At 35.8% G+C, this 13,203-nt stretch overlaps 1 protein-coding gene across 1 annotated transcript in view; it reads right to left on the bottom strand.

Moving 5' to 3' along the window:
• Positions 1-13,203, bottom strand: part of DPY19L1 (dpy-19 like C-mannosyltransferase 1) — a 45,549-nt gene that overhangs the window by 8,486 nt on the left and 23,860 nt on the right. The window contains exons 12-19 of the mRNA XM_048299151.1: positions 11,572-11,658; positions 10,060-10,119; positions 7,554-7,634; positions 6,665-6,766; positions 5,888-5,959; positions 4,375-4,424; positions 3,719-3,743; positions 2,084-2,203 (exon numbers count right to left, since the gene is read on the bottom strand). Of these exons, the coding sequence (XP_048155108.1) occupies positions 2,084-2,203; positions 3,719-3,743; positions 4,375-4,424; positions 5,888-5,959; positions 6,665-6,766; positions 7,554-7,634; positions 10,060-10,119; positions 11,572-11,658 (597 nt within the window). The remainder of the gene's footprint in view (positions 1-2,083; positions 2,204-3,718; positions 3,744-4,374; positions 4,425-5,887; positions 5,960-6,664; positions 6,767-7,553; positions 7,635-10,059; positions 10,120-11,571; positions 11,659-13,203) is intronic.

The following is a 13,203-nucleotide window of genomic DNA, read 5'->3' as shown; positions in this document are numbered from 1 at the left end:
ACAACAATCCAGGAAGAATTACTGAAATGCTATTACTCAGGTGCTTAAAAAAAAAAAAAAATCAGTACAGATTTTACAGTGGCACAAAATATATAAATACTTCTATTTCTGAACTTCACTACAGAACTTTACTACTACTACTACTACCACCATCACCACAACCAACAGGGCAGAAAAGCCCATAAAGAAGCACACAGTTAAAAAAAAAACTAAGAGTAAATCAACTTTGGACATAATTAATTTAAATCGTAATTGTTATCTAGAAATTGCACATTAAAAGAATATTTTATCATTTTGTTTTTCTGACTTTTCAAAAGCAGCTTCATTTCAAGTTACTCAGAAACACCTTATGAAAGGTCACTAAGAAAAATAACCAGTGCAACTGTTATTGCTTAAACAACCAGACCACCTAAGAGGATGTCAGTATTTCAAGAACAGCTAAGAGCTGGAAAACTGAACACCTGTGAATCTTCCAGAATAGCAAGCATGTAGAGGAAATTCCTAAGTCCAAGTACTCAATTACAAGGTGTCTAAAGAAAGAGGTTTCGCTAATTTCTTAGCATTTTATATTGTAACTGTACAGATTCATTTGATGTTGGCAAACACTCAGCACTTTCACCTAGGCCAAATAAATCAGGCATCAAGAAATGGATGAGCACAAACATTTAACCAGCCTGATACTGTGTAACCTGTCCAGCATTATGAAGAACTGCCCTTCCCTAAAGATCATTCAGGAAGCAACTTAGTTTTCTGGAAAACAATCCTTTGTTCAGCTGGCTTAACATGAGACAGCTTTCTCCTCTTTGCATAATTCTGTCTCATTCACTGATCTTCCAGTTGTTTGACACATCAAACAGCTGCTTCACAGACAGGAACTGCCTTCACCACACCACCCTAGCTCACCTTTAGACACTTTCTACAAAATCACAGTGCAGTGCAGGGTGACAGGGACCTCTGAAGATTCAGCCCTGATGCTTGAGCAGGGTCACCCAGAGCCAAGTGCCCAGGTCCACATCAAGACAGCTTCTGAATACCTCCAAGGACAGAGACTCCACCACCTCCCTGGGCAACCTGTACCAGTGCTTATCACCCTCACAGTGAAGAAGTTTCCAGATGTTCAGAGGGAACTGCCTGTGTTTCAGCCTGTGCCCATCACCTCTGGTCCTGTCACTGGGCACCACGTGAAAGACTCTGCCATTCCTCCCAGTTCTGTACCATCAGCAAACCTGCTGAGGCTACGCTCTGCCCCCATCATTCAGTCCATTAACAAAGCCACTGAACAGTCTCGGACACAGCACTGACCCCTCAGGTTACTGGCCTTCAACCAGATTTTGTACCACTGATCATCCCTCTCTAGCCCAGCTGTTCAGTTTCCAATCTACCTCCCTGCCTGATTCCCAGACAAAGGACTACTTACCCTACTTTTGCCGCATGTTCAAAGCTTTTAAAACAGCTATTTAAATACAGATTTAATCACATTCACTTCTCAAAAACACAGATAATGAAACATGGAAAGCCTATTCTAAGACCTTTTATATCTGGAGGACATCTAGTAACATTTAATGTTATAGATGATTTCAAAGTAGAAAGATGAAATCTGAGCTAGGCATATGACTTTTGATTTTTAAGACTGAAATGCTTTCAACATGCAAGACTTCAAATGAGACTTCTGGAAAGAATTAATAGACAAAAAATATGCAAGGCAATAAGCTCTGAAGAGCTGTGAAAACACAGTGTAAACAAAATCCAACGCTGGATAAAATTAATAGTCAATAAAAACTTGCAGTGGCATAGAGGTGTGCAAACACAGTAAAACCTAGTATATGTCTCCCTGTGCTCAAGCTCAATACACAGCATGTTGACTTCTATCATAATGCAGTTGGACAAGCTGCCTAAAACAACACTTTTGCTTTATTTGGGAAAAGGGGAGAATGGAACCATTTTTTGTCAGGCCATATAATCTGGTTTATTTTTACCAGGTACTCTCAGATTCAGCAATTACACATAGAGAAATCTGCTTTAGGACAAGTATCTATGTAATACTGTAAGTATTGAGATATGTACAGGATGAAAGAGACCTTACCTGTTTTGAACACACCAAGGAAGCCATAATACACAGATGTGGTGTTAAAAACAGTTTTAGTCTCATGATTAAAATCGCTAGGACACTGTATGCCAACAGCTGCAATGCATGGAATACCAGCTGAAAAGAAAAAAGAAACCACAAGACACAGAAGCGTATTTGCATACTTTTCATTTCTGCCTTAAACATACAACCTCATTTTCAGTATGGCTTAAATGATGAGCTTGTCTGAAAGAGTCCAAGTCAAAGTAAAGATATTCATATTTTCAATGGTGATACTGACTTTCTGTTATCTTTTATCTGAAGTGCATGTAATATGCTAAGGAATGGAGTAACAGCAAGGATAAACATTAACAATAAAAAAAAAGGAGCTAGAGAAATGGCTATCTATTTAAAAAATCCTTAGACATTAGCAGGCAATTATATATGTAAAATTTCTTGTATAACTTCTCTATAGATGTTGAGAGACCCTGCTTTTTAGTGCCCAAAATACCCAAGTATGGAATAAAAGAAGCAAATAAGATCACCCTTGATAATCGCACAATCAGAGGCAGCTTGCTTTAGTATTCTAAAAAGCAGAGATGTCACTCACTACTCCTAACATTAATCTACGTTACTTGTCAAAGTGCTGTGCTAAATCAGAGGCAGTTTTGCAATCAGTGCTTTTATCTGATTGATTATCATAGAATCATTTAGGTCTGAAAAAACCTCTATGATCAAGTCCACTCATTAATCTAACACTGCTACATCTACATGTACTTAAATGCCTCCAGGGATGGTGATTTAATGCCTTCCCTGGGCAGCTGGTCCCACTGCCTGACAACACTTTTGGGTGTTTTTCCTAATATCCAATCTAAACCTCCCCTAAGGCAACTTGAGGTTAAACCATGACAGACATCTACCAACTCTCTGGGCCACCTGATCCCAGTTTCACCACTCTCACTGTAGAAAGATTTCTTCCTTACAGCTAGTCTAAATCTACCCAACAGGCCCTGCTAAAAAGTTGTCCTTGTCTTTCTTATAGATCCACTTTAAGCAATGAAAGGCCCCAATAAGGTCTCCCTGCAGCCTCCAGGCTGAACAGCCCCAACTCTCTGCCTGTCTTCATAGGAGAGGTGCTCTATCCCTCTGTTTTTGTGGGCCTCCTCTGTACCTGCTCTAACAGGTCCGTGTTCTTCCTGTGTCAAGGGCTTCAGAGCAGGACACACTACGTTGCTTTGCACAATTTTACTAAAAAGAACCATGTGTACTGTTATATTCATTATGGCATATCTCCAAACAGAATTTGAACATTATATGTCATGTGAAACCCTAGTAAAGGAACCAATCTCCTTCTCAGTCTCCATGTGGAAAATGGAAGGTCCAGCCTAATTTCAGTGTCTTTTTGAACAGCTACAGTAAAAGCCCAAGATTCCTCTCTTGCGCAGTCACCCCCATTAGCTAGTATATTCCTTTGTTCAACATTCCAGAGTTATTCTGGTGACACACCAGACCCAACTGAGATGAGGGAATTAATGATGCAAATACTTAGCTTCAAATAAACCACGTGTATCAGCATTAGCCCACTGCAACCTGCATTTCAATATGGAGTATTTGCATTAACAAGAATAAAATTGTGCAGAAGAAGAATCTTACCTCACCATGGTTAAAACGTTCTTCTCTGAAAAAAATAACCCAAAACCCACCATTATTTATGTACTACAGAAGCACTGGTTTTATTTTAAAAGCATCTCTAATGGCATTATACAATGCAACTAATCAAGTAAGCATGAGTCAAGTGTCAGGAATTTTTTCACTCTCTATGCAAGCTTTGAAATAAATTGCAAATCAGTAACTATCTTCCTCAATCCCTGTATCTATTTGGAAAACTTGAGTACTGATTTTAGCAGGCTTTTTTAATTACTTCCATGAGATGAAACTCAGGTATCTTTATAACCTGGAAGAAAATAATGAGGAAAAAAGAACTTGCTTTCACTATTTATAGCAAAAAAGCAAAAAGGCACATAAATAAATACTGGTTTAGGAATAGAGCAGCAAATAAATCATTAAATACAAAGTCAAGGCATAAATGGATTAAGATGTCTAAAACAGGTTTAGCAGCTAACCTTAGTTTTATTTCTAACATAAAAATACCATTTATAGCACATCCATTCAGTTACTGAACTGCACATAACCAACCTTTCAAAAAGGACCAACTTATTGTAGAATTCTGAATTATGTAGCATATAGCAAATCAAATGAACTTCCAGCAGAAAATTCTGTTTTACATTAAAAAAGAAGACTATACTTACTTTTCATATCGGCCTGTGTGAGACAAGGACCACAGAATGTATTTAATTGCCTGAAGAAAACAAGAGACAACAAAAAGTATGAACAAACTTTCAAAAACATTTTGAAACATTTTCAACATTTGTTAAATTAGACTACACCTGGGTAATCTCTTTTTGAGATAATGCAAAGACAAAAGACATGCAATGTTTTAGCTAAAACTTCTTTTAGAGGATGTTTAATTAGCTAGGCAGTTAGCAGTTATCCCATCTGTTCTTGTGCAAACTGTAAGTTGTTTTTATACAAATTATACATAATCAAATTTACAAAAATAGTTATAAACTCCAGATTTAGTATTCATCAGCTAAATAAGAGAAATTTTTTTTGGCGCTTAACATCAAAGCAAGTTTTATCACTGACTCAGGGCTGGACCTTTGCAAAAATCTTTGTAAAAAGAATACAGAATTTTAAATACATGTTTTTGAAAACCTGTATTTTGTCTAATCTGTATTGGGTTTATGTACCAAGGTTTCAGTAGCAGGGGCAATGCAGGGGTGGCTTCTGTGGGAACAGACTCGGGCCTGGCCCCATGTCAGAGAGAGCCAGTTCCAGACATCTTCAAACAAGATGTAACACTGGCCAAAGCTGAACTCATCAGCAACACAGGCGAGACCTCCATTGATAACATGTTTACAAAAAGGTAACTCTGCAGCAGTTTAAGAGAGAGCAACGAGAAAAATGGGAATGAAACAAACCTGAAGTCACCCAGGTCAGTGAAGAAGCGGGAAGAGGTGCTCCATGATAACCATGAGACTGCAGCTTTTGGAGAATACCACTGTGATGTAAGGGGTTTTTTTCCCCTGGAGCCCCGTGAAGGATTACGGTGGACCAGATAAGATATTCACCTGCAGCCTGTGAAGGACCCTATGCCAGAGCAGGTGCACATGCCTTGAAGGATGCTGCAACCCACAGAGAGCCCGCAAAGAAAAAAGCTCCTGGCAGGAACTGCAGCTTATGGACAAGAGCCCACAAAGGAGCACATTTTCTGGCAGGAGCTGTGGAGGACCATTGCTGGAGCAGTCTGTTTCTGAGACTGTACTCCATGGAAAGGACCTATCCTGACCCAGTTCTTGAACTGCAGCCTATGGAAGGGACCCATTGAGCCTAGGGATGAGGGGAAGATGGTTTTAGTTTTGAGTTTGCTTCTTGAAGTCCTTCTCTATTTTTAATTTACAAAAAATTAAATTGAACTTCCTCAATTCAAGTCTGTTTTGCTCATGACAGTGAACCAGAGAGTGAGCCCCCTGTACTTATCTTAACCTATCAGATTTTTCTACTCTTCTTTCCCCATCATACTGAGGGTAGGGAATGGGAGCATGGCTTGGCAGGCACCCGGCAGTCAGCAAAGGTTGACCCACCACACCAATTTCTTCCCATCTCAAATAAATACATAAATAAATAAATAAATAGCAATCCCTTCAAAAAAACTGCAATGTGAATTCAAGGTAAAGGTGACTCACTAAATCAATCACTTACCCTTTTGATGATTACCCCAAAAACCACCAGAACAACTGGTAATAGCAGAGTCTTTGTGTATCTTACTGGAGTCTAAAATGGAAATCAACTTCATTAATTGCTTTCCTTCATCTGTAATTATTCCAACCACCATTTTAAAGAAAATAATATAAGGAGCTCTTCCTGAAGTAAAATGTAAATGTAAACTCCACCCAGCGATCATACTAAAGACATAATACTAGGGTCATCAGTAAATTATTTCCAGTTTTTTGGCAAGCCATCCAAAGATGAGAAATAGATTGTATCTCACCTGAATGTGAGTACTATGGGATGACTAACCTATAAACATTCTAAATGCATATCTAGATACTGATAAACTAAAACAAGTCTATTAATGCCACATTATGAAGCTTCAATGCTGTTCAGTAGTCTAAACCTACTACATAAGGCCTTTGCAGCTCTCAGTACATTTTCCATATGCTCATAACCAGGTACTGAGAGGCCCATAAAATCTTGTTTGCAGAACTGTAACCTTCCATTTATTCCTGAGGAAGCACTTCTTTCATTCAATCAAGCACATTTCTTAGATCCAAAATCAAAACACTGCTTTGGTTTAAGTTCATTTAAATGCAATAAGCCCAGTTAAATTTAGCTTTAGTTCATTAATTTCTCTTTTAAAAAGTATGCACTTGAACTTACAATGGCAGAAGGAGGTGTGGTTCTCAAATGTTTTAAGTTACAAATGAAGATAAAGCAAGAAATTCCCTCTTCCACGATCACATATTTTGACCAAATTACCTCTTTTTCCATGAAGTCAAACTCAGCAGCACAGGTATACATTAATGTATCAAAGTCCTTGTAGCCAATAAACTTAGATTTCAATATATTTCCTATATGAGCCTGGTAGGATATACAGGAAAGAAATACCAAACTGTAGTAAGCAAAAACTGTCCTGTTTTCCACAACAAAATAGTATAAATATGAGAAATTAAATTGTATGAGAAATATTTTTAATTAGAGCAGAAGTTCATATCACTTACAATATTGTTACAGGAACACCAAAAATCTACTTCCCGTATATTAAATAATATCTTTGAGTCTAACACAGATTAGACAATGTTAAATAAAAAGCAGAAAACAGCAGAAAAAAGGGTGTTACCACTGTGATTTGATTCAACATGAGAATAATTTTGCATGGTCATATTTTAAGATGTGAGCTTCCTATCTTTTACCCCTTGATACACACCTGCAGACAGGTTTTTAACAATATAATAAAGGGGCTGAATGAAGTACAGCAAATGCTGTACTTGTTACAACAAGCATTTCAAAACTGTCCTACAAATTAGCTTCAGAGAAGAGTGAACTGACAAACTGAGTAAATAAAGAAAATGTGTAGGTAGAAGATCCCCAAGACAAACAAAGCCCTATAAATCTACATTTTAAAACACACATAGAGCATTCACTAAGACAAAAGTAAAGATATTTGTGTTATCACGAATTTTGGTAATAACATCTCAAAGTGGTAATACATAATGAAAGAAAAAGCAAATATACAAGCTCTCTCCCACTTCTGCAAAACAAATACTGGAAATTCAGGAAAGTATATCAGTAAGATATCAAAATCAAATATGAAGAGTTATATAATTTTTGAAAGACACCAACCAGATACTCTGATAAGAGAACTTACATCATCAGCTATTCCAAACACAAGAGAAGTCAGGTATTTCAAGGTGACTGTCCCAAATAACCAGGCACATCCTTCAATGACCTTGAAAAATACATTTAGAATGAAATGAATATGTCTTCAACTTCAACAAATTTTTTTAAAAGGCTTCTTAAATTTAGCTACTACTTACAAACTCTCCTATGTTACAGCTGAAATAATTTGGTGCAACTGATTTACACTACAGCTGTACCACTGCATACAATATTGTAGCAGAGGGGGTACCAAAGTTAACTTTAAACAGGGGCAGCCTCACTGTCAGTTCCATCTGTTCCGCACAGATATAGGGATTGTTTTTGGACAAGAGCTGCTCTACATTATCAGGTTGTGCTACCCTGGTAATTCAAATCTTCAGAGGAATTTGCTGATTTATAGCACCGTCTCAAGATAATCTGAGATTAAAACTTGATGGAAATATAAAGAAAGTATATACAGTTACTACTTTTAGTTACGTATCAAGTTTATTCCTGTACCAGGAAGGTTAAATTCTTGGCAGTGTAGCTTAATCTAGCGAATTCTTTATAAAACTGGATCAGCTGAATAGGACAACCTGTCTCAGTATCTTTTATTTGGGACTCACAGCAGATGCTTTCAGAGAGAATGCAACAAAATACAAACTGATCTTTGCCCTAATGTAACCAGGGTTTTTATGTGACGATGGGCTACATTCAGTCATGTCATTTAATGGCTGCTAAGAAACCTAAATACCTAGGAGGTATCCTAATCCTTTACTGAATGCCTCTGGTTTTTTTGCTTCCACAGTAACTTTTTTATCCTTTACAAGCTTACTGCTGCTAGCGTAAGGGGCACTAAAAAAACTGTAATTATATCCTACTTTTATCCACTGGCTTTGTAATATTTCCCTTTATTTTACAAGATGTAGAATTCTACCCTATTTTAAAATCTCAGCTATTTGGTAAATCTACATTAATAATTATCTTCATACTCTACTTAATGGTAGTAGATTTTGGGGGGGAGGCATTCTAGCTTTTGAATTGATTTTTTTAAAAATAACACACATTGAGACTACATGCAGTATTTACAATGTTACATATGAATATACAAAATTAAAAAAAAAAAATTCTGCTTTCTCTACAGGTCCTTCTCCATGATTGCCATCATGTATTTTCCTTTTAGGTACCTCCTCAGTAGTGAATTGATGTGTTCAGAGAACTTTCCTTAAGAATAATGAGATTTCTCTGCTGAATGGTAAGACCTTATTTAGGATCAATTATTTTATATATGCTTTTAGGGTTGTGGTGGTCTTTTGAAAATTTACCATTTAATCCCACCCTTTGTTTCTGACCTTCTAACATTCACACCTTATCTCATGGAGTTTAATTTTTTTTATAGTTCCAGTTAGATAGCTTCTCCAAAGAGTTCCTGAAATTTATGTACATTACATTCACCCACACATCCTTATCTACATCCTTCAGAGAAGTCAAACACTTTTTTGAGGCATGACTTCCTTCCACAGAGGCTGCATTGGATGTCTCCCATTATGTAGCACATACATACAGCTTAACAAATTCCTCATTGTACATGTTTTTATTCTTTTGCAAAAACCAGATTTATTAGTCTGCTGTTCCACAAATGCCTTGGATCTCTATTTCAGAAAACTGATGTGAGATTTGCCCACACTCTGATTTTCCCTGGTACCACAGCCAGGCATGTATACATGCACTGCAGTTTGCTATAAATATTTTAATTCTTTCCTATTCTAATGCCTTTATAATAACTGTATGAATTTCATCCAGTTCTGCTAACAGCTTACCCTTCATTTAATAAGAATGCCTGTTTTAAGTCAGGCATAGTCTTATGCATGCTCCCATGTAATACGTTTTTACATATTAACATTATGTCTTAAGCAGCAAGTCGCTTCTCATATTTTCTACAGTGTTGTTTTTTATTTGTAATAGTTTTGGGAGTGTTCTCGCTGTATGGACATGACTTCTACTACCCTCAAAACTCACCCACACACCCTACAGTGTTTTACTCCGACTTGCTTCCCTATGGAATTTTAAGCTGTTTGCTGTTGTCATAAAAATATCCTTAAAAAATTATATAGGACACATTTTAGTGAATATACTAATGCAGTATCAATCTCCATTTCTGCAAGCACTGTTAGCCTTTTACCTACCTTTTCTAAATTGACCTTTACTTTAAAAGGATTTCCATACAGATCTTAGGTTTTGTAAACATGTGAAGTTGACAATTTAGAATTAAACGTGTTGCCATTTAAAGGCTATTTCAGCTTTCTGATATATATGTATGTTTATGCCCTCTTTATTTCTTTAGGAATTTAAGGTTAATTGCTGAGAACATTGACAATTTATTAAAGACAGTAGTTCAGCTATATTCCTTGATTTTCAGTGATTAGAAACTAAACCAGAAGTTATTTCTGTACCTGACTGAAAAAAAAAAAGGTCATAGTTTTTCTCTGAAATTCAAAATATATGGAATTCCTTACCCATACATAGACTTCTCTTTTGCGCCTTTTCAAGACTTTTGGACTCCATTCAAGAATTCCCTAATAAAAAAATGAATGTACATTTTCAGGTAATAACAACAAGCTATTCTAGCATCCTGAATGAGAGGTTTTTCCTTTTGGTAAGCCTATTGCATCACACAGTTATTTATTAAAAAATCTTCCATAGCTAATACAACCTGAGATACAAACAAATATATACTAATATGATTTCACCCTGCACTGGCAAAACTTGCCAACATAAAATCTCTTCCTGCAGTTCGAGTACAATTAATGGAAGACTATTTTTCTCCTGAACAAGTAAGGGGATTCTGTATTATTCAGTTCTAAGCTTCTTTAAATCAAAGCCAATGAGAAACTGAATCCTGTCTGCTTCTGTGAATGACAAGAGACTAAAGCAATAAATAAATTACTGGCAGCATAATACAAACAATTTTCAAGTAAGGCAACAGAGCATGGAGGGTGGTAGGAGTCACTTCTTTCTGTTTCACAGTATGTTAATTTTATGACACAAGGAAGACCCATTTTAGGCTAATTTGACGAACAATGTAATTAAAAGCTTCCAGAAATCCAGTCCATATGAGAGACTGAGGCCAATATAAGCATCCAAATAACACACAAACAACAAATACTTTTTTCAAAGCAGAAAATAAGCAAGGAACTCAACAGGTTGAGAACTCAACTCAATTTGTACTTAATATATAATTTAAAAAGCTGCTACAAGAAAGTAGAAAGGATTTATAACAAGCAAACTATACTACAGCAAATATGCAGCCAAGGCAGTTTATTGTTAGCATAAATGAGAAATTACCACACTCCTGCAATGGACAAAAGATAAACAAACAAACAAAGAGACAAAAAGAATCAGAAATTAAGATGATTTACAGTAAGCTAAATAGGATCTGCTCACAACACCTTATCTCCTATTTCTTATGTACATAAATCCCTTATGAGGAACTATATGAAACTGAAAGAGGTTGTGCGTTTTTTTCCTATTTAAGGAAAAATTAAGATAATGAATGATGAGATGATGAATGTTCAGTGAATAATTTCACTTAAATCGCAGTATGATGCAGCAGTTTCAAACGCTCTTAAACGGCTATTACATATGGCTTAGTCATTTGTTCTGTACTAGAGGATTCACTACAATAAGAAGCGTTTAAATGAAGCTCCTCCTTGCTCATGTTCTTGTTTTACAGTTACTCTGGTCAAAATTACATACATGGTAAATTTTATATTTTTATAAAAAGAAGGGAGCTATAAAAGCAGAAGAGCTGAGTCTTAACTGAATTTCTCTTACCAAGAGGTTTTGGTGTAAATTCATGATTTCTTGAATTAGTATTTACCCTTTCTCCGGATATCATGATGGTCTAATTCTGTTTCTCACATTAAAGGTTTCTCATCTGCCTGGTAATGCAGCAGTATTTTACATCAATACATATATAACAGCATTGCAGTCTTAACATGTCCTTTGATTCTTCTTAAGCAACTTACCGAGATAACTACTAAAGATGCAGCATAATATGATGTCAGTAACATTGAATTACCAAACATCAGAATAAAACACACCAGAAGAGATACCTGAAAGAAGAAAATAAAAATAATTCCTTTTAAAATAGTAAAGGTAAGAATTACCTAATGTGTTAACAGCTTTAAATTTAAAAATACCTGCTTTACAGGCAAGTGCAAGACTGATACTCACACTTGCAAATTTGATCTAAAAACACTGATTGTAAGGACTTAATGGCAGCAGGTAGCCAAGTGTAGATCATTGTTTTAATTTATTTTTTTAAAGTACTTAAGAACAAATGCTGGCCATATGATAAATTTATGTGATACAATAGCTACATTTCTGAAGTTATTTCTAACATATTAATTTTTTTCCAAATTACTGTATGAATTCTCCATCCTGTTTGTTACCTCTTAGATTTCAGGACAAACATAAAAATGTTGAATAGAATGTTTGATGTCTTCTTTCCTCCTAACTGACAAACATACACTTAAATACCATCATCATCAAAGTCAAGGAAGCAGAACTCTGACTATTTGATCATATGCACCTAATTATGTGAGTTGTAAAGTCAAAGACTGAAACTTTTATCCACCATCCTGATCTACTGGGCTCTCTTTTTTAACAAAACGCAATCTGAATTGCATTTTCCAACTTGGAGGGCAAAAAACAATAAGCAAGCTCTGTCTTCTTTTATACACAGGAATAAGGAAAAATAACATAGTAATTTACAGACTTTTCTACTCCCCTCTTCATATACTTAAGACTTTCATTTTCCACAGAAGGAGGAGGGTAGGGGGGAGACAAAAATTGAAAACACCACAAAACAGACTGGCAGTTTACCCAGACTCACTAAGCTGTCTCTGTAATATAACATGACTGTTTATCTATCTGAAAATAGGCTATTTATGGCACTTCAGTACCAAAACTATGATATAGCTATTGACATAAGCCAGAAAGCCTAAGTATGTCATCCTGCTTCTGTCAAAATCTACCGAACAAATCTGCTTATTTTGTCCCTGGTTTATATGAGAAATGAGTTCCACAGAACTTACTACTGCCTTTAGTTTATCATTTACAGTATTTAAAAAAATGTTTTAAAACATATGAAATATAATTTAGTTTCTTTTCCGGGAAAATATTCTCTTTTCACCCACTGAGTTAGCATAGCACAATTTTAGCAAAAAAAAAAATTTTTAAACACAATCACATTTCTTAAAAAAACTTGTCTACATCTTCCTTTATATTTAAAACTGTAATCTCACTTCAAAGAGCAAAACTTGATCATTATCTCAACTTTAAAAATTAAAATCAGCTATTGTGCAGAAACTCACACATCTTATCATCAACTCCTTTCTTTCTTGGCTTTCTCACCCAGTTTTGAAAAAAAAAAAAGAAAAATTGGTCTTTGGCTTAATAGTTTATTTTCTTGTCCTCCTTTCTAGATATCTCTCCAAATAGTTAAACCATACTTTCCATGGTCAAGACCTCAGTAGTTTTCAAAACCCAATTTTAGTTCCAATCCAGACCCCTCCCTCCCTTACTACTGCATGTTTTCAACCTTTGTGCAACTAAGGAAAACACTTCAGGCAAATGGTCTCTTTTCATGCTTTGAC

The sequence above is a fragment of the Corvus hawaiiensis genome, chromosome 1, assembly GCF_020740725.1.
Source record: "Corvus hawaiiensis isolate bCorHaw1 chromosome 1, bCorHaw1.pri.cur, whole genome shotgun sequence".
In the NCBI taxonomy this organism is placed as follows: Eukaryota; Metazoa; Chordata; class Aves; order Passeriformes; family Corvidae; genus Corvus; species Corvus hawaiiensis.
Note: the sequence above shows the minus strand (reverse complement) of the source record. Positions and strands in the feature narration are given on the sequence as shown.